We start from the raw sequence: 21,087 nt of genomic DNA on the forward strand, positions 1-21,087 counted from the left end.
AGCTATGAACTTTCCCGTGTGCACAGCAGTAGCAATATCCCATTAGCTCTGATATAGGTACGGTTTCATTGTTACTGTTTTCTAGAAATTCTGCAATCTCCTCTTCTGTGTTCTCTGTGACACTAAAGAGAGGGATTTTTCATTTCTAGGTGGAAGCATTTGGTTTTATTCTAGTTTGGGTGCGTTGTGATCAAGAACATCATCTGTACTGTTTCTGCGGTTTGCAATATTTTGACATTTTCATCATGGCCTAATACAGGAACAATTTTAGTGAGTATTTTGTAGGCACCCTCTTTAATTATCTGCTGAGATCAATTGTTAGAGTTAGGAAAATAGTGGATTAATTCCACTAATATGACCCTCAAATAAAAAGAAAATCTTTTTAAATGACTCCATGGCCTTACTTCAGACAATCCACTTATCCTGGTCACTGCCTCTCCTTCCCAACACCCATTTCCAGAATAAAACCATGGTGAGGTGGGGCGTCTTCATGCAAACCCCTCCAATGACAGCCTTTGCATCCTATCGGGTGGGCTTTGCCTGGTGCAGGGGAGAAACCTCCACACGCTCGCACAAACACAAACACTCATACACACGTGTGCACACACAAGCACAAATTCCTGATTTCTTTAGCCAGGATCACAGCAGCACACAGAGTGGGGTGGGGAGACATATTTCACTGGAGCAAAAGTTTCCTGGCCCCAGGTCCCCAGATGGGTTGCCCTCTGCCATGACCTTGTGCACATGGGATGGGTCCTTCTGGATCCAAGACATGTAATTTTGTCCTGTGCCAGACAAAGTTACTCAACTTTTATTTTAGGGCTCATGCCACCTACTAGAAGGAATTTCTACAACTTCGGCCGACAGGACTGGGGAGGCTGTCCCTGGGTGCCTGGCTGCCTCATGGGGCATCTGGCCTCCCCTTCCAGGCAGCCTGGAGCTGTTTCCTTGGAGACATTTCTAAGTGGATGTTGTGAAAATAACAATTATGTGGTTTGGGTGGATTCAATCTCTACTGTTAATCATAGAAACTATAGGTTGTATTACTAAATAATTTCAAGGGAAAATCAAATCACGTTATTTTCTTACTGATAAAACAGTCAAGTATGTGTGAACTCTTACCATCTGATGTGAGGTAGATTTCATTCAAGAATTAAGTTTTTAAACAGAATTGGCAGGTGTTAACCACCTCCTCTGTGATGTGCAGGTTAAAATAACCACAGCGGCAATTCCGGCTCAGGAAACCCGCCTGGCCAGGTGAGGGCAAAGTCATCACCATCAACCCTGATGGGGTCCCCTTCAAGTGCTGGATGCTCTGTGGCCCATCAGCTAACATGAGGGAGTGGCCCGCTGAGAGCAGGGGACTTGAAGTGCTGGGACAGCGCATCCCAAGGTCCAGACGTAGGAGCCAGAGGAAGGGTCCTCCCAGCAGTGACCTGTGCAGGAGACACCACTGAGGTCTGCCTGGCTCCTCTGCTCTGGGCCCGCCTGACCCACTTGCAGGAGGGGCTCCTGGAACCACCAGTGCCCCAAAGCCTGTCCCTTGGTGTAGCCCATTAGTCCAGGCAGACAGCTGACCCACAGTAAGAAATACGTGTGGTCTCTGTCCCTGGTTCCTGGCCCTGAGTGCCTACAGCCCTTGGGATTTCCTGAGTGAGGGGCCTGTCTTTGGGTGTTATAAGGGGCCCTTTGCCACTACACCTGAGCTTGTGCGGAGGTGGTGGTGCAGGGTGGGCGCTGGGCAGCTTCAGGATGGGGGCTGTCGCCAGATTAGTGGGGACACCTGAGCCCCACCCCACCCACCCCCACCTTCGGGGAGGGGAGGAGGGCTGGAGACTGAGATGTAAAAGTCCCTGAATAACGAGATTCAGGAGTACGTCCGGGTTGGTGGGTGCTGCCTGCCCCTGGTACTGCTACCAAGCCCCAGTGATCCACCTGGCTGTTCCAGAGTCGCGTCCTTCATCAGAAACTGGTACGCATAAGTAAGGTGTTTCCCCGAGCTTGGTCAGTCGTTCTAGCGAATTGTTGAACCTGAGGAAGAGTTCATGGGAACCCCCAAATCTGCAGTCTGCAGAGGTGTGAGTAGCCTTGGCACCCCGCCTGCAGCTGTCATCTGGAGCAGGAGCAGCCTTGCCCTTCACCTGCTGGGTCTGCGCTGACTCTGGGAGATGGTGAATTGAACTGGGTCATGTCTGAGAATCAGGGTTGGTTGTGGTGTGGACATCCCTCACCCCAGGCACTGCATGTTAATGTGGAATCCTGGGATTCCAGGAGTGACGCCCTCCCCACCTCTGTGCCTCTCTCTCTCTGCCCCCCTTCACCTCCCCTCTACCCTCCCTGGCTGCCCCTCTGCTGGCTCTGGGGGGTTGAGTTCACTCCCATCACTTGCGACCTTCCATCCGGGGCTCAGTCTGGCCAACTCCTCCCGCCCTGTGCCTAGTTCTGTGCCAGGTGCACAGACAGGGAGAGACCCACAGACAACCCGAAGGCACGAGGGACCCTGGGGAGAGGCCTGTGGAGCCAGCAGCCCAGGTGTCTCCAGGATACACAGGACAGGGTGGGGCACTAGCCTCCACCAGGGCCACTGTTGGCTGAAAACACTTGTCGCCAAGTGTTCCTCCAGGCTCCCGAATACACACCCTGTCATGCAGCTGTGAAATGATCCCAAACCGAGAGTCTGCCTTGTGAGTGACATGTTTCGCTGCAGCACGCGCTGGGAGCATTCTCCCTTCAGAGAATGTGTGTGGAGTGGCTCTCCCCTGGGGCGTGCCCCTCACACCTCAGCAGGCTCCATGTGTGACCTGCTGACCTCAACTCCTGGACACAGAGCACAGGCTGGGGCGGGCTGCACTCTGCCAGCTGCTTCTCTGAAGACAACACTCAGGCTGTGACAGAGCCACATCCTGGGAGCCCTCAGGCCAGTCTTTAAAGCCCGGCAAAACCTCCACCATCCTGTACCTTTGAGGGATGTCCCCTGAGAGCTGCTCATTTAAAAGTATGCTAGTGGCCTCTGAGTGGAGGTTTTTCCAAGTTCTTGGTGAAAGTTAGGACAAGAATTTCAGGATGTACCACGTAAGCCAAGCAAGTGACAGCTTTTTTGAAACTGAAATCGAGAGTACACCCTCATGGGGAGAGCGGGCAGATGCCAGGGCAGAAAGCGGCCGGATCTTTTGTAGCCTTACTGATTGAGGGCAGGAGTAGTCAAGGCCGAGGGGGTTGCCTTTTACTAAGAATCTGGGTAGTAATTCTTTAAATTGGATTCCCTCCCATTTTCGTACATTATATGGTTGTCTCAGAACCGTTCTGGTGATTTGAAGGATGGAGAAATTTTAAAACCTCAATGTAAATGATGTGGTAATTAGCCAAGGTTCATGTAAGGTGGCAGAGAGAGCTGACAGGCTGGTTGAAGCTGGTTCTTTCCTGCAGTTAACCGCCCCTGTGGTCAGCTTCTGCCTGAGGGTTGTTTACTTTAACGCCTGCCCCATCCGTCTCAGCCCTGTCTCCAGGGCTCCTGTTCTAACAGGTGCAGCTCAGGCTTTGCCTTCCTCAGAGGCCGCTGAGCGACTAGATGTTAACAGTTTTGGGACTCACTGTGTGGTTAGTGTCCCTCCCCTATGGGTATGCTCCCTGCGAGGCTGGGTCATGTTATTCCCCCTTCCCCTCTGTAAGAATTGAGAATCTAAGAAAAAAATTCTCTTAGTATGGAAATACACCCTATGATTCATGAAATCATACTCTCATTATCTCCTTATTTTAACCACACAGAACATGCCCATAGGATGTGCTCGGTGGCTCAGGCCTGTAATCCTAGCACTCTGGGAGGCCGAGATGGGAGGATTGCTTGAGGTCAGGAGTTCGAGACAAAACATGCCCATAAACCATTCTGAGGAATGGATGTGGATCATCTGAAAGAAAGGAATCTGGGAAGAGCAATAATAAGTGCATGAGCTCTTCCAATGCCAAAAATAGAAATATATAAAATATGAAAAGATGCACATGAAATGACTTGAATCTTATTTAAAAACTCCTCAGCAACATGTGTCCATGAGTTCATAAAGGCCTCTGTTCAAACATTAGTGCTGTGAAACAGCTCACTAGTATGAACGAGGTCTTTCTGCCGACCCTTGGAGACCAGAGACAAGCTGCTTCCATTTGCATAATTCCCATTTCTCCTTGATCTGTAATTACCGAAGACTCGAAAGATCTTATATCGCTGCAGAATACCGATACTCAATGCTTCGGATCAGTAAACAGAGCCCGCCCAAGCCCCTACCCCCCAATCCCAAATCAGAGATGTAGGGGGAGGTGGAAATGTCACACATCAGTTGACATATGTGCATTTCAAAGCTACCAAAAACCCTGTTCATTAATTTACTCATTTATTGATCCAGGGGTCACTGATGCCTACATTTTGCCTGCCCATAGCATCCACAGTGTATTTGGATTATCCAAAAAGTATAATTTTCCCATTTCACCTTAATTTCAACAAGGTCAGTACATATTCCTACTCCTTCTTGCCTGTTAGGGCACAAGTCCTGAACTCTGACCCGAGATGGGGCAAGGCAAGGCGGGCCAGCTTCTTTCACAGAGGAGAGTCCCAAGGTATTAGAGATTTAAAGCCACCCACCTGCCTGAAGCCTTCTTCACTCCCGCCCACCTGTGAAGGGAAGGGGCATCTTCTTTTGGCCCCAGATTTCTTCTTGCTGTTTGTATTATTAATTTTACTCTTATTGAAGCTAAACTTTCCAGAACCAGCTTCTTCAAAAAGAGACGCCAAATCAGAAGCATGGGGGGGGGGGGGGGGGGTGCTTCCGACCTCTCCCACAGAGCTCCCGCCCAGCCCAGCAGGACGTCTAGAGCTGTGCACCACACCCACCCTGCCGTGCGCCCATGCCTCACTTGCACGCCAAATTTCCATGATAAACACTTTTCCAAAGCTGGCTCATTTGCATCTGAGATGGCCATTAAAACATAACCTCCTGGCCGTGCAAGGGCCTTTCAGCTGCCCAGACAGCAGGACCTGGGGCCTCACTCCCTCAGGGCCTCTGCAGTAGGCTCTGATAGCACAGTCTCTCCCCCAAAGAGCTGTGTTCACACGAAATGGGGCGGGACTCGCTGGTCTCCCCGGGTGAGACAGAAACATGGAGATTCTCTCTACATTGTGAAGAGCAGGCCTTTCCCTTTACCTAGATAATTATCTAAATTCCAAACTGGGGGCCAGGGATGAAAAGCAAACACTCGGTAATTCCCCCAAGGAAGGTCCTGTCCTGGACTGAGAATAGCTCTCTGACCGCCTGACACCTGCCTCCAGCCCACTCCTCTTCCATACACCAAAGGCTACAGGTCTCTGGCTTAAAATGTCCCGTATGCTGGAGCTTTCTTTCTTCCACAAATTCTAGGCCCTGAGTTATGCCATGTGTGTCTGAGCGGCTCTGGCATCTGCTGCTGAGACACCAGGGTGCCAGGCACTATCTTTTCTACCAGGGTGCTAGAGTGCTGGGCGCTGTTGGGTACTCTCCCCAGTCTACCATCTGAGAGGGAAGTAAGCTTCCAGAAAATGCTGTATCCAAAATGCAACACACCCAAAGCACTGTTCATTTTGGAAAAACGAGGCGTGTACTGGGTCCGAGAGTGGGAAGACTGTCCCCTCCAATGACGGGCCTGTTACAGGAATACCATACACTCTGCTAGAACGAAAAGCACAAGAGCTTTCTGCTTACGTTGTCAAAACCGCAAGAGGGTGTGGTCTAGGTCCAGTTGCTTATTGCACAAGGATCCAATTATTGAGACAACAAGGATTGCCAAAGAAAAAACTTTAATACAAAAGACATCTTGCCTGGAGAACGGGAGACCGGTAGAAGCTGCCTCAAATTGGTCTCTCCGACTAAGGGAGATCATAGGCTTTTAAAGAAGGGGCTACATGCCCTGGGGCAGGTCCAGGTCGTGGTGTAACTAACACAGGGCTACTTGCTTTGGGGGCAGGTTTGGGGGATGGTGAGTCTTGGCATGAGGAAGTCTGCACAGGGGCCTTCAGAATCTCAGCTCCTTTGTCTTGCAGAAAATCCACTATTTCTGGGAAACAACTTAAAATTCAAGTAGTTAGTTATGGCAGAGGATTATATAGGGATCATTGAAATTTGTTCAATGGGGCTGGTTACAATATCTAAGGGAATGCTCCCTGGGGTAAAAAAAAACCCCAATAACTTAAAATTGTTTAAAAGGGGCATCAACTTGGTTCCCTCAAAGAATGGAGTCTCATGCCCCAGAACCATAGGTCCCTCAGAGTTCAGGGGTGACTATACCCCACAGGGTTCACCAACCAGGGTCCCAGAGGTTCTAACCCACAAAGCCTGGTCTAGTAAACACACCCAAGTTCCGAGCATGGTCTTCCTCTGTGCAAACTGGCCAGCCATCCAGGATCTGGGGCAGGAGATGACTAAGTAGATATCTTCTTTACACTAATAGAGATTGTTTAGAAAGGACCAAGTAATTCAAATGCAGTTTTATCTTCAAATACAAAAAACAAACAAACAAACCCTAGAAAATGAACCAAACAGATTGTAGGAGGTTTACACCACTTCCTCAACAAGCAAACCTGTATCTTATCATCCCTAAATATTCCTGACTATAAATGGAACAAGGTTGTGATCATTTTGCCACGAAAATGAAACCTGTATCCTTTTCTTTGGGTTAATCTTGAATCCCTGGTGACATAAGAGCAGTCTTTAAGAGAACACTACTGTACATTACTGTGACCACACGTGGCAGAGTGCCAGACATGATGGTGAAATAAAGTGACCAAGAGCACATAGTGCACAGCTACATTTACATAAAGTTTAAGAAAACTAATTTACCGCAGGAAGGTCAGAATGATGGTTACCCTTGGGGGATATAGACTGGGAGGGGACAAGGAAGTCTTTTGTGCCACAGGAAATGTCCTAAATCTTGACCAGGATGGTGGTCATACATAAGTGAAAATTAATTGAGCTGCATTGCTAAAATTTGTGCACTTTACTGTAAAATATACCTCAAAATGTCTAAAAGTACCTGGCTGGCTGGAGTGTGCAACCACATACTTGAGAAATAATGCTCTCCTCAACCCTGAACTCCTTGATAAAACAGAAAAATATGTAACCACAAAACCAGCCCAGTCTTGTTCAACTTTGTGTAATAAAATGGTGAGTTGTTTTCCAGTTGCCATGGTCGCCCGTTGCAAGTCATCTAACGGAGCATGCCCAGATGAACCAAGCATGACCACAGGTGGAACCTAAGTGCTCCCACCAAGAAATGGAGACAAAATTAAGTGGGCACCCCATGACATGATCGAGTCGGATCATACCTCCTGGTATAACTCTATTGCAAGGTCCAATCAGATAATGCCTCATACCTATAAAACCTACCCCACCCCCAATTCGGGGAGACAGATTTGAGCACTGCCTCCTTTGTCTTCTTGCCAGTTCACTTGTAATAAAGACTTTATTTTCTCAAAAGCTGGCACCATGGTATTGGCTTCTATGTGAGTCAGGCAGTGAGCCCATTGCTTGCTTGGGAACAAATATCCTATCATCTTATTTTAATTTTTTTAGAGATAGAATCTCGATATTGCCCAGGCTGGTCTTGAATTCCGATCCTCTCACCTCAGCCTCCCAAGGAGTGGGTGCAACTGCGCCTGGCAAAACAGAAAAATACTCTAAAAATGAAGGTAGGTTTCTGGCATTCCACCTTCTGATGTGTAGCAATTTAAACTGTACGTCTTCCAAGTAGACGTTCTCCATTCATTGCTACGTCACCTTAGGTTCCCCCCCCAGAAAAAAACTCTAATATTTTAAAAATTGTTTAGAAATGAGTTATGTGAAACACAAGTAATGGCTTGACTTGGAAGTCATTTCCTAATTAATAAAACTTAATCTCATTTTTATTTTTAAAAAGGGGTGAGAGGAGACTGGTGATATGTGAAAGTATGAGAACGTAAAGTGGTTGAAATCATAGTCAAGTATTGCCCTGGCAGCCAGGGCCGTATCACCGCAAGAACCCTACCGTTGCTGCGGTCCCTCACCCCCGGGCTGCGGCCCGGTACCGGTCCGTGGCCTGTTAGGAACCAGGCCGTGCATCACCGCCTGAGCTCCTACCCTTCCACGTCGGTCCGTGGAAAAACGGTCTTCCATAAAACTTAGGAACCTGCAGCACAGCAGGACGTGAGCGGCGGGCCAGCCACAGCCAAGCTTCTTTTGTATTTACAGCTGCTCGTTGTCAACAGTGAAAACGGGGCGAAGAAAAGCAGTCTGCTGCACGCACAGGTGGCCAGGAGACGTGTCGTCAGCGCCCCTACCACAGGGAATGGCAGTCATGGGAGACGATCCCCACGGGTCCAGCCGCCAGGGGACACCATCCCCACGCAGGACTGCCGCCATGGGGTAGCCCGAGTGCTCCCCAGCCACGCCCCTTGTGGACCCCCAGCGCCGGGACCGCCAAGTCCCCCAGGCCGTCCGGGCCTGGCTCCGTCCGCCCGAGCCGCAGCCCCCCTGATGCGGACGCCGGTCCGCAGTGGGCCACAACTAGCTGACCCCGCAGCCTGCCCGAGCCCGGGCGCCTTCAACCTGGACCCGGCCGGGAATTCAAGGAGGAAGCGCCAGCCAGGGCTGTTGCGATTGGCTGAGCAAGAGGAAGACCGGTAGTGATTCGTCCGCGTCTTCTTCCGCCACCCGGCCGACTGGGCGGACGCGATTGGTGCTGGTGCGCCGGCCCTCCTGCTCCCCGCCGCCCCGGCCCGGGCGCGCCGTCATTACCCGGCGTGCAGCGCGCCTGCGCGTCCCCTCCGCCCGCTCATGTTTTGGCCAAGCCAAGATGGCGGTGCAGGAGTCCGCCGCTCAGCTCTCCATGACCCTGAAGGTGCAGGAGTACCCGACCCTCAAGGTGCGCGTCTGCGGAGCGCAGGCCGGGGGGAGGCAGCTGCGCCTCCTGCCGGTGTCCGCGGGCGTGGGGGGCGGCCCGGAGCAGGCAGTGGGCAGGGGGCAGCGGGGGCTGGGCGCGGCCAGACGGGGCGGGCTCTCGGGGGCGGCGGGCTATGCGCCGGGCAGCTGCGGCCAGTGCGGTCGATCTGTGGCTCTACCCGGCGCCTCGCTTCGCTCTCAGAGCCCGATTGTGGGTCCTTCCGTTTTATAAAGACCGTGAACCGAACCAACGACAACCCTGGCGGTAGGCAGGCTGGAATGTTTGGTGGCTGGGATAGACGCCGGAGTTTACGGGCTGCAGGGTTGCGGACGCCCCGCCAGAGTGCCCTGACTCGCGGTTGGTGTCAAGTTGTCCTCCCAGAGCCTTAATGCTCGAAGGTATGGATGTGTTTGGCTTCCGGTCACTAATTAGGGAACCTGTAAGGAGAGACCTAACGACCTAATGGGGAACCCTTTTAGCTGGGCGTCACCAAACCTGAAAAACAGCTCTTGCCACTCGGTTGCCAGTTGCGTGACCTTGGGTGGTCACTTAGCCAAGTCGCATTCCATTAGAATGAAATTTGTTTTTAGTAAAAGGAGCCGGTACTCGTTCTTACTCAGTAGTAGAGGGTTTGATGGTGATTGACTAAAATGAAGCACCTGGGAAGACGTTCCTTCGGTGATCAAGGTCATAACATTCCTAGGAGAGCTGTGGCTGAGCTTTAGTGAGTCTGCATTCCTTTCCTGGAGGGCTGGGAAGCTTTTCGTTCCTTCCAGAATACCCTAGTCTTCCTGGTCATCTCAGCGGTGACAGGTGGTGGTGTTTGCAGTGTGGCCAGGGTGCTGTGAGTCCCCCCATCCCCAAGGCTGTTTAGCAATGGACTGAAGGGCACAGGTCTGGGCCAGCCTGCTGGGGTTTGAATACTGCCCCTCTGTTCACCAGGTACTGGTAGACAGGCAGCACCGGGGTGATCGTTTAGTCTTGTCAAATGTGTGTAAATAATGGCAGCACCTGTGTCACCTGTGGGTGAAATGAGTGACCACACATGGCTTAGAGCTGTGGTGGCACTTACTAACAGGTACCTGTAGTAGTTATCGCTCCTGAAGTCATACTGTGTCCCGGTATAGTTGGTTTTCATAGGAAAGCGGAAGCAAGGCTCTGTTCCTCTTCATTAACTAGTGGTTTAACAGTGATGTTTCCTGGCACTTGCATACCCAACACTGGATCAAAGAAAGGAGGGGGAGTGTTGCTGACATTACCAAATGCCTCTTTGCTAGACCCCTTTAAATTGTAGCTGGTTAATTTTTTATATGAGTTTCGTGACATTGGTGGGTTACTGTTACTTTAGAGATGAAGGCCCTAGGGCTCAGAGAGCTCTCGGTGGTGATACCATGTTGCCATTAGTGGGGGAATCTTTAACCACTGACATTCAGTCTCAGTGCACCTCCAGCCTTGTCATTTCAACTGACACACAAGAAGACTTAAAGATCTCAGAACTATGGTGGTTTGTCATTTTTGATATTGGCTGGTGAATGTGGGAAACACCAGACAGGAAAGGTTTCCAAAAATCTGTTCATTGCTCATTGAATGAGCTAGGAAAGGACATGGAAGGCCTCAGGAAAAGATTCTTCTTCAAGTCCTCTGTTGTTTCATAATTGTGAATGTAATTGGCATTCTGGAGTTACTACATAGCCTCTGATTAAAAGAGTCATGCAGATACCCATACAAGTAAAGAAATACAGTGTCATGATTCCTTTATTCTGTTGACACTTGTATTACTGCTAAGTTAATACTTTTTTTCCTAGATGTTTTCAGGAGTAATTCCTAGTGGATAATCGGGAAGTTTTATAGGCAGACTGGGAATCCTTGATTAGAAGCATTTGTTAATACATAATTAAACCAAACGTTGGCAGAGCTGATAGCTCAAGAGCTGTACTGTTCAGTCTTAAGGAGGGGTCCAAATGCAGGTGCAGCAGTGTGGTTGTTAGAGAAGGGCTGAAGGGGTGGGAGTTTTAGAAGGTGTAGGGTGGATATTGTGCTTCTCTAGTTTAAGAGCCTGTTCTCCTGTATGGTAGTAGGAACTGGCATGTTCTGCATTAGATCTTCACCTGGTAAGAATTAAACTGCTGTCCTGCCAAGTAAATCCTTCACAGACAGGTGGGGGATTCCTCACTCTTCAGAGGGTCTGTAGCCCTTGTGATATCTGCTTCCTCACAGCCTCGTGGCTGGTGGTGGGGCTCCTGGGTACCTGGCAGATACTCTTTTTATTTTCCTGGTGAAGCGGGAAGAGAATGGAACAGCCATGAAGTGCTGGCCTTGTGTATATCTCTCCTCACTGAGCTTCCATGTCTACCACAGTGGGTGGGCCAGCCTGTGAACATTTGGACTGGATGATTATTTGTCATGGGGGCTATGTTTAGCAGCATCCCTGGCCTCTGTCCACCACATGCCAAGAACATGCCCCCAAAATGTACCTAGACATTTCCCCTGAGGGCAAAATCATTCCCATGAGAACCTCTGAATTGGATATTCCTTTAGAGAACTTGTTTCTGTGTTCTTTAGAGCACAGAGGTATGGTTCATGAGGACTTGCCCTCTGTTCTGCCTGTGCCTGTGAGTCCTTTTTGCAACGGAATGCTGCCTGGTGTCAGGTTGTAGTTTATGCCGCTGAGAAGGGGGAGAAATTTGGATGCATAGTCCAAGTTCTTTAACTGGGAGCCTATTTTAATTATTTAAAAATTTTTTTCTAATTATGAAAGTAATTTATTTTTCTCTCCAAATTCTGCACAGATCATTTCATTAGTATTTTGATGTATTTACTTTTACTTTTTTTCCTTCAGATAGCTGAAGTAAAATAGTATCTTGAAGCCATTCAGGTATAGTCTGCATGGCCCAGGGGGAGGAGCCTGGCATTAGTTACTGGGAGAGCTGGCTCTGGATCCTGAATCCTCTCCTCGAATCTCACCTGGGCCCTCCAGCCTCTCCTGGAGCCCCAGCCATGCCTCTGTTGTCTCATAGCTCAGTCGGTGATGCTGTCCTTTCTTCACAGGTTGACAGGCTGAAAAACACGGGTGTGTTGTTCCTGAGCTGGGTATCATGTGTCTTTGAATTCTCTACAGGAATATTTACATTTTCTGCTTTCAGTATGACAACAGTCTGGTTGACCAAGTACTGTTCTGCAATTTCAAAGCCTGGGTTAGTACTTGTAATAGAAAGTTTGAGTGCCAAGTATATGCCTGAAATTATAACTTTTAGTGCAGTTTCTTAAGTTGGTCTTGGCTGGGTTTAGGAGGATCATGTGTTCTCAAGTGTGAGAAACACTGGTAACTGTGAAGCATTTGACTTAACAGACAAACACGTTGGGTTTGATCCTGGTTATGTTGTGTCCTAGATAGTAGCCGTAGACTAGGTCTTCTTTTTCACATCTTAGATTTTTTGGATTTACATAGTAGAGCCAATTCCTCCCCAGAAGGTGGTTGTGTTCACTAAAGACACTGGTCCTCTATCTTGCCCACAGGCACTTAATAAACCATAATCCCCTTCCTCTTACCAGGCTCAAAACCTTGTTAGACCTTCAAAGCATGCCTGCTCTTATCTGAAGTAGCCTCACATTGCTTTCTGGAATCCTTCCAATCTCTAGAGCACAGGTGGAATTCCTTCTCCTTGGGAGAGCCATGTCTACCATTTGTGCCCTCCTTGGTTCCTGCTCTTTCTCATCATTTGCACCACTGTTGAGTATCTGACCCTGGGCTGTGGTGTCCTGTTGGTGTTGGCCCTGGACTGGAGTGCCCATTGACGTGCTTCTGGATGCTCTGCACTGGCAAACGTCTTGCCTTTTGTGCCTGGGCCTTCCTAGCGGGATAGATGTAGGCTGAGACGAGGATGTAGACTGGGATTTCCTGCTAGCTGTGGGGTAGTTTTTTGGGTTTTGTTTTTTTTACTTTTTTTAAGTATTATTTTTAACAAATTTTGAGTCAGGAAAAGGAAAAGAAAGGACTTTCTAGCAATACTTGATTGTCTGTCATGGACAGGCTAAGTGAGGCCCAGGGACTTGAGCAATGGCACAGCTAGGGGCCTGCAGAGCTGGGGTGCTTGCTTGGGGCTGCCTGATGCCAAAGCCTGCACACATACCTTCTCACACCTTCTTGCGTGTGCTCCTTCAGCAGCAGTTCGAGAGCTTCCATGGGCCGGGTGCTGTTGAGGGCCCTGAGATGTCGTGAGAAGACAAGTAAGGTCCCTGTCTCAATGCAGCTTACTCTCTGGTGCGAGGGAGGCATTAAGCAAGTAAACATTGCAGATTCTTTAAGACATTGATGAAATCAAGGTGGGTGTTGGACAGCAGGAGGTGGTGGGGGTGGGCCTCCCTGGGTGAGTGCAATGACTTGAGCTGGTTGTCAGGGGAGTTGGTTTTGGGGCGGTGAAGCTGCCTGGGCTGTGCTGAAGTCTGGGCAGACCCCACCCCCAGTAGGCACCCAGTCCCATTGGAAGCACACACAGCCGGGGGTGTTCCCAAAGCCATGCAGAGAGATTCTAACAAGGGAGACAAGTGAGTACCTAGGCTGGGGACACGGCCTGTGTGTGCGGGGGTCAGCAGAATGGCAAGCCCGAGGAGAGACACCGGCAGCAGAAGGAAGAGGAGGCTGGCCAGGGTACAGCGTACAGACTTCCCCATCTGCAGAGGTGCAGCATGGCAGAGTGCCATTCTCTTGGGGACTTTAGGTGGAGTGGGGATATCTGGGTGCTTACCTAAGTGTTGCAAAGCAGTTTCTGCCAGGGGTAACTTGATTATTTTTAGGTGTATGTTGTTTCAGAATCATCATACCTAGGGACCATTATTTTGAAAACCTAAAAAAAAAGAATTACTCACTGTTTTAATAAGTACTTAGTGATTATTCAGCCAAATGTGGCTGAATTGGACAGGAACACCCAGATGTGCTGATCGCCTGGCTTTGAGTTCCCAACCGTGAACCCATAGTGCTGCCCAGCGCCTGCCTGTCCCTGGCCTGGTCTCCCTCCTCTGCTCCCAGTGACTCTTGCACACCTGCCCCTCTTTCAATCCTTCCCTCCCACTCCATGCTCACCATGACCCACTACACAGCCATTGCCAAGCTGTGCCTGCTCCTGCGTCCCCTGTGGGTCAGCACCCCCCTGGTGCTCAGTGTCCCTTCCTTCTTGCCTGCCCTCTACCAGTTGGCTCCTTCTCTCTCCTGCGTTGTCACTTTCTCCCTGTCGGCCGGGTCCTTCCATCAGCGTGTACGTGGCTCTGACTCTTCTCATCCTGAGCTAAACTGCTTTCTTGCCCATGTTTTCCTGCAGCTTCTGCTCCCTTTCTGTGTGACCATTCTCCCTTGTCTCTCTTCCTGTTTTCTCTAAATCAGGTTTTTGCCCCTGACACTCCACCCAGACTTTCCTGTTGAGGACATGATGACCTGATGTTGCTAAAGTGTTCGGTCCCCCGTTAATCACTGCCCCTTGAGACACTTCCTTCACAGGGCTCCCTGACGCCATCCTGGGCTCTCTCACCCCTCATTGCAGGTCCTCTTCAGATGCCTTTGCGGTTTTCTACAGTCTTAGTCTTCTCACTCTGTTATGTCACCAGCTAACCCTTGAGATGGCATGTGTCCCCGCACTTCTGCCTCCAGCCAGGTCTGTCCCTGAACTCCTACCTCTCGTCACTAGCCACCTATGGAGCTCTCTCTTTGCATGTTGGGGAGATGGATCAAAGATGCCATGTGCAACGTCGAGCGCCAAATCTTGGCCTTGGAGCTCAGCCTAGCCTTCCCGTCTCTGTTGAAACACTATCCTCCTGCCACTTGTTCAGTGGGGCCAAAACCCTGGGGTGTTCTTGATTCCTCTGTTTCTCATGCTCATCCTCAAGCTCCCCCTTGGCTCACAATGGCTGCTGGGGCTCCGGCCTTCACACCAGCAGGGAAAGGTAAGGAGGAAATGGCACCCACCATTTGTACCAGCTCCCTGCATGGGCCCTCCCAGAAGTCCTCTAGAGCATTTGCACTTAAGTTTATTGGCCAGAGCATGGGGTTGGCCATTTCTAGCTTTAAAGGGACCTGAAAAAAGGTATATAGCCTGTTTGTAGGCTCATTGCTGCCCTAAATAAAATTGGAATTTTGTGGTTCCTTTGCTCTTTGTCCCTTACCCTATTTTGTTCTCTTTATAGGATTAATCACAGTCTAACAGAATAGCTGACATCTGTTTGTATTTCTTCTGTCAGACTCTCCTTTAGAATGTGTGCTCTGAAAGACAGGGGCTTTGTTTTGGTCATTGTTGTCCCAGCACATCCAAAAACGCCTGGCACATAGGAGTCACAATAAATAGCTAAATGAATTTCTCCTCTCTCTTGTTAGAAAATTCCTTAAAACTTTGCATCTCACTTTTGTATACTTGCTGCATTCCAGAGGGCTTTTCATGGCATGTGCAGTCATTGAGGTGTGGTCAGCCTTTTGGTCCACATGCCATTGTGGTGTAGCCTCAGCCCCGCTACTCGTCTCTCCTTCCATTGCTCTTACTGATAGAGTTCCAGCACAGAAACCCTGCTTCGTCTGGCACCTGCACTGGCTGCAAAAGCTGTGCCCACTGCTGAGGAACCCCCAGTTGCTCACCTGGAGTGGGCACTTCATACTGTCTAGCAGCACAGCTACATTTCTTGAGGTCTTTCACCCCCTGCACCCTAAGGACTGTTTCATGTACCCACCTTTTCCTTAAACCTCCAACACCTGCCCCCATCCTCATGCTCTGCGCTTGGCCTGCCCTTGCCCACGGCTGGCCCTTGCCCACACTGTCTCCCTCCTGTGACTGGGGATACGTCATCTGCACTGTGCCCAAGGCCAGCCTCTCTGTTCATGCACTGCTCTCCACCCCCCACCATGATTTAAAGATGCGCACGTACTGCTGTCTTCCAGTTAACCCACAGGTCACCCTTTCTCTGAGCTGGCCCTCAGGGTCTCTTGAATTGCTTCTCATGTGGTTTTGCCCCAGTTACTGCCTCATTGCAGTGCTGTAGCTGGGTTACCAGGTGACCCGGTAGCACTGTTCAAATGTGTGATGGCTTCTCTGTGTTCATCTTGACCTCTCAAATTTCTACAACCACTGATCACTCCCTCCTTGAAACGCATTCCTGTTTGGCTCCCAGAGCACCATACTTGCCTGTTTCCCTCCAGGCTGCAGTCACCCCTTGTTCTCCCTTGCTGGCCTCTCCTTGTGGTTTTGACCTCTGAGTGTTGGAGTGCCCCAGACTCAGGCTCAGGGCCTGGCCCTCTCTGCTGTCTTGGTGATCTCATATGGTCTCATGGACTTTAAGCACCCTCTGGATATATTTACGACTCCTAAGTTGATCTCTCCCCAACCCCAGAACCCTGTGTCCAGTAGCCTAGAAGATGTACTCACTTGGGTCTCTGGAAGGTAACCTTGACATATTTAAATCTGTACTTTTCATCTGAACTGCCTCCTGCCAAACCAACTCCCATGTCTTCCTTTTCTCTAGGAAGGGCAGCCCCTCCATCTCAACTAGCTCAGGCCAGACCTTGGAGTTAGCCTCAGCCCCTCTGTTCTCACACTCACATCCAACCCATGTGCGTGTCCTCTTTGCTCTAACTTCAGAGTGTGTACAGAATCCACCTGCTGCTGTCTTCTCTCCTGTTGCCTCTGTGGCTGAAAACACTGTCATCTCTCAGGAGTATTGAAGTAGCCTCTTTTCTGGGCCCCTGCTCTGCCCACGCCCACTATAGTCTTTTCTTACCCCAGCCACCAGATCGCCAGGTCATGCCATTCTTCTGACCTGGTAGCTTCCCGTCTTACTTGGGGTAAAGGTCAAGGTTTTTAGAGTAGCCACCCCAGTCCCTTTGTGACTTGGCCCCTGCCTTCTTCTCCATTCCCGTTGGGTACTTAGTGATGGCAGCCTTTCTGCTGCTACTAGGCTGTGCCAGCATGCTGAGGCCCAGAGCCTCTCCTCTTGTTGACTTTGTCCAGAATGCTCTTCCCACAGATGTCCACATGGCATAGCTCCCCACCTTCTCCTCTTCTCCTCTCCCCCTCCTTAGCCATTGCAGCCCTCAGACATAGTGTATTTGGCTTCTTTGTATGTTTTTGATCACTGGGATTAGAGGCTCTCTTGGAGGACAGAGAAGAAACACTTTATCAATTAACAGATGAACTGTTAAATATTATTTTGGCAGTTCTGTCCCAAGCAGTAAGAATTGGTATAGACGTAAGTAACTATTAAGAAAGGTCAACACAGTAACTGGGCACTGTTCTGTTTCTGTGAATAACCAGTTAGAACATATGGGAAATATCCATTCACAATAACCTAACAACAGAAATAAAATTAACCTTAGCAGTCAGGGTAATGAACACTGTAGTACTGATGTTTTAGTGAAGGCCTGAAGGAAGACTGGCATTAGCAGAGAATATCATGTTTCTGTACGAAAATTGTAATGACATCATGTTACTTTTTTGTGCTAGATAGAATATTTCTTAATTATAAATGGGGAGCACCAAGAAGAGCTGAGCCCTCTAGACACCAGAGCCAGGTGTGAAACTGCTGGCTTCCATTTAAATATTTTATCTGAAAGTGGGAAAGTAAGCTCTGCTGCTGTTCTGGATATGAACTGACACTGGTGCCTGCTCGAGGTTTGTGTGTCGTGTCTGGTCAGTGAGCTGTCCCAAAGGAGGAGGCATGACCCTGGTACTGCCCATTGTGCTGGCTTTGTGGCTGGTGCCACGCTGCGGTTTGTGCATGCCGGCTGACCAAGGATGTTGACTTATATCGTTTTACTTGTACTACCCTTTCTAAAATGGACCGGTGGCATGAAAAGTTCTCTGCAGGGAACCAGCAGCCTGAGGGTGACCCTGCTAGTGGGAACACACGAGCGGAGAGTGTGGTGGTGCTGACAGCTCTCTTCCCACAGGCTTTGTCAGCTAAAAAAATCAATCTCGTCATATCGCCCTAGCAGTTGACCAGAAATGTGCTGTGTTTCAAGACGCCCATTTAAAATAGGGGATTTGAACGATTCTTGTCCTTGGTGAGTTTCCCTCAGGGTGTATGCTGTGCTTGGGGAGGTTAGCTCAGGATAGCATGAAGCCACTGTGGTTTGCAAGACCGTCCCATGCCATGCACCAGAACATGAGACTGACCTCTCCAGGCTGTGGAGGGACGTGTGCTGCCATTCAAGGCTCGACACAGCACTTCAGAAGATGTGATTAGCTTTGTGATAAAATTTAGAAATCTCTTCTGGGGTTACTTGTGAAAGACAAAAGCCTCATGTCATTGGGGAAATGTTTCCTTCCTGTGCTGTGGTAAAAACGGCTGAAAACATGATGACAAACTAAAATGCATGTTTTTGTCAGCAAATACTGTCAGAAAATCGACAGCAAACATTGGAGAGTATTTGAAGAAACATGTACTAAAGCAAGTGACACAGTGTGGGAGGATTGCTATAGAACTGGAAGAAAGTACAGATGTTTTATGCAAGTCTCAGCTTACGGTGTTTGCCGGATTGTTTCAATTATGAAAACAGGACGGATTACTTTTGTGAGTCACTGAAAGGGAAAAATGTACTGGAGGAAATACAATTTAGCATCAGCTGACTTAGTAGAGAAATCCTGTGATGCAGAGAAAAGCTGTAATGCAACAAATTACCAAGGAAAAATTGAGTAGATTTGATAAGTAAAAATTTAAATCTTTGGTATAACCAGATAAATAAGCATGACCAGAATTTAAAAGCAAGTAATAAACTTAAAAAAAAATTCACCAAATATGAACCATGGAGAGCTGATTCAAATTGATAAGAAAGATTCATGACCTCTCTGTGGAATGTTGGACAAGGGACACAAACAGAAAATGTGTAGAAGGAAAAATGTGTTAAGTTGAACTATATAAAATTGTTATTTTTGTAGGTTGAAAATGATAACTGAATAGGCCTGTAACATGTAAAGAGATTCAAAAAAACTTCTCACAAAGAAAAGCCCAGTACCAGATGTTTTTTCCACTGGTGAATTCTGTTAAACATTTAAAGAAAAATTAACACTAACTCTTTATAAACTTTTCCCAAAAACAAAAGAGGGAACATTTCCCGACTTGTTCTCTGATGTATTACCCTGAAATGAGACAAAGATATAACAAGAAAACCACAGATCAGTATTCCATATGAATGAATGAATATGCTAAAATCCCCAACAAAATATTAGCATACTGAATCTGGCAACATATAGAAAGGATTATGGTATCATGACTAAATGGAATTTTCCCTCAGAAATGCAAGGTTCATTCAACATGTGAAAATTTATGTAATATACCATATTAAGAAAATAAAGGACAAAAACTACATGATCATCTCAATAGATGCAGAAAAGAAGCACTTTACAAAATCCAATACCTTTTTATGATTTAAAAAAAAACACTCAACAAACTAGGAATAAAAGGGAGCTTTCTCAACCTTACTAAGGGCATCTATGAACAACCCACAGCTGACATCATACAGCATGGTGAAAGACTGAAATCTTTCCTCCTAAGAACAGCAACAAGACAAGGATGTCAATTCTCACATTTAGCATCGTCCTGGTCATTCTAAGTAGGGCAGTTAGGCAAGAAAAAGAAATAAAAGGCATTTCAGATTGGAAAGGAAGATGTAAAACTCTATTTGTAGATGATCTTGTATATGGAATCCTAAGGAATACATACACACAGCAGTTAGAACTAATAAACTAGTAAGTTGTATTTCTATACCCTAGAAATGAACAATCAAAAAGGAAATTAAAATTTAATTTACAATAGCACCAAAACTAGTAAAATACTTAGGAATAAGACTTACTATTGTTAAGATAGCAATACTCCCTGAATTGATATACAGATTCAACATAACTCCCATCAGAATCCCAGCTGGCTTTTTTGCAGAAATTGACAAGCTATTTCTAAAATCCATGTGGAAATGCAAGGAACCCAGAGTAGCCAAAACAATCTTGAAAAAGAACGAAGTTGTACGACTCGTATTTCTTGATTTCAAAACTTATTGTAAAGCTATGGTAATCAAGACTGTGGTGCTGGCAAAAGGATAGGCATATAGATCAATGCAATAAAGTTGAGAATCCAGACATAAACCCACACATTTATGGTAATTAAGTTTTAGCAAGGGTGCCAAGAGAATATGGAAAGAATAGCATTCCAACAAATGATGCTGAGACAGCTAGTTTTCCACATACAAAATAATGAAGTTGGATCCCCTACCTCACACCATATGTAAAAATTAACTTAAAATGGATCGAAGACCTAAATGTAAAACCTAAAATTATAAAGCTCTTAGAAGAAAACAGAGGTATAAATTTCCCTGACCTTGGATTAAGCAGTGGTTTCTTATAGTACCTAAAGCACAATAAACCAAAATAAAATAGATAAGTTGGGCTTCATTTAAAATGAGAAGGTTACGTTTCAAAGGACACTGTCAAGAAAGTGAAAAGATTATAGTTATGGGCTGAATGTTGGTGTTCTCCACAAATCCATATGTTGAAACTCTAATCCCCAATGTGATAGTATTTGGAGATGGGGCCATGGGAGGTAATTGGGTTTAGATGTAGTTGTGAGGTTAGAGACCCCATGATGGGATTTGTGCCTTCATGAGGAGATGAAGAGACCAGAGCTCTCTCTCCACATATATACCAAGGACATGACCAAGAAAGGGGCCCTTACCAGAACCTGACCATACTAGCACCCTTATATCAGACTTTCAGCCACCAGAACTGTGAGAAATAAATGCTATTTGAGCCACTCAGTCTGTGGTATTTGTTACAGCAGCTCAAACTGACTAAAACAACTACTCACAGAACATGGAGAAAATATTTGTAAATCTTATGTCTGATATGGGTCTAGTATTCAGAATATACAAAGAACAAGAGTTTTAAATAATATAAAGGCAAAAAAAATTTAAAAATGATCAAACAATTTGAATAGACTTCTGCAAAGAAGATATACAAATGGCCAATAAACACATGAGAAGATGCTTGACATCATTAGTTATCAGGGAAATACAAACCATAACCACAATGAGATGCTGCTTCATACCCACTAGAATGGCTGTAATCAGAAAGATGGGCAATAGCAGGTGTTGGGCATGGATGTAGAGAAACCGAAATCCACATATAGTCCTGGTGG

At 47.6% G+C, this 21,087-nt stretch overlaps 1 protein-coding gene across 5 annotated transcripts in view; it reads left to right on the forward strand.

Annotated features, from left to right (window-relative positions):
* Nucleotides 1–21,087, forward strand: part of MAEA (macrophage erythroblast attacher, E3 ubiquitin ligase) — a 400,167-nt gene that overhangs the window by 350,865 nt on the left and 28,215 nt on the right. For 4 of the 5 annotated variants that reach the window (XM_069496196.1, XM_069496197.1, XM_069496198.1 and 1 more), the window contains exon 1: nt 8,806–8,913. The exons of the other annotated variant lie outside the window; for it this stretch is intronic. In XM_069496196.1, coding sequence (XP_069352297.1) covers nt 8,845–8,913 — 69 coding nt within the window. In that variant the 5' untranslated portion in view covers nt 8,806–8,844. Of the gene's footprint in view, nt 1–8,805; nt 8,914–21,087 lie in introns of those variants that run through there. 5 annotated transcript variants of the gene reach the window in all.

Source organism: Eulemur rufifrons, chromosome 20 (genome assembly GCF_041146395.1).
Source record: "Eulemur rufifrons isolate Redbay chromosome 20, OSU_ERuf_1, whole genome shotgun sequence".
In the NCBI taxonomy this organism is placed as follows: Eukaryota; Metazoa; Chordata; class Mammalia; order Primates; family Lemuridae; genus Eulemur; species Eulemur rufifrons.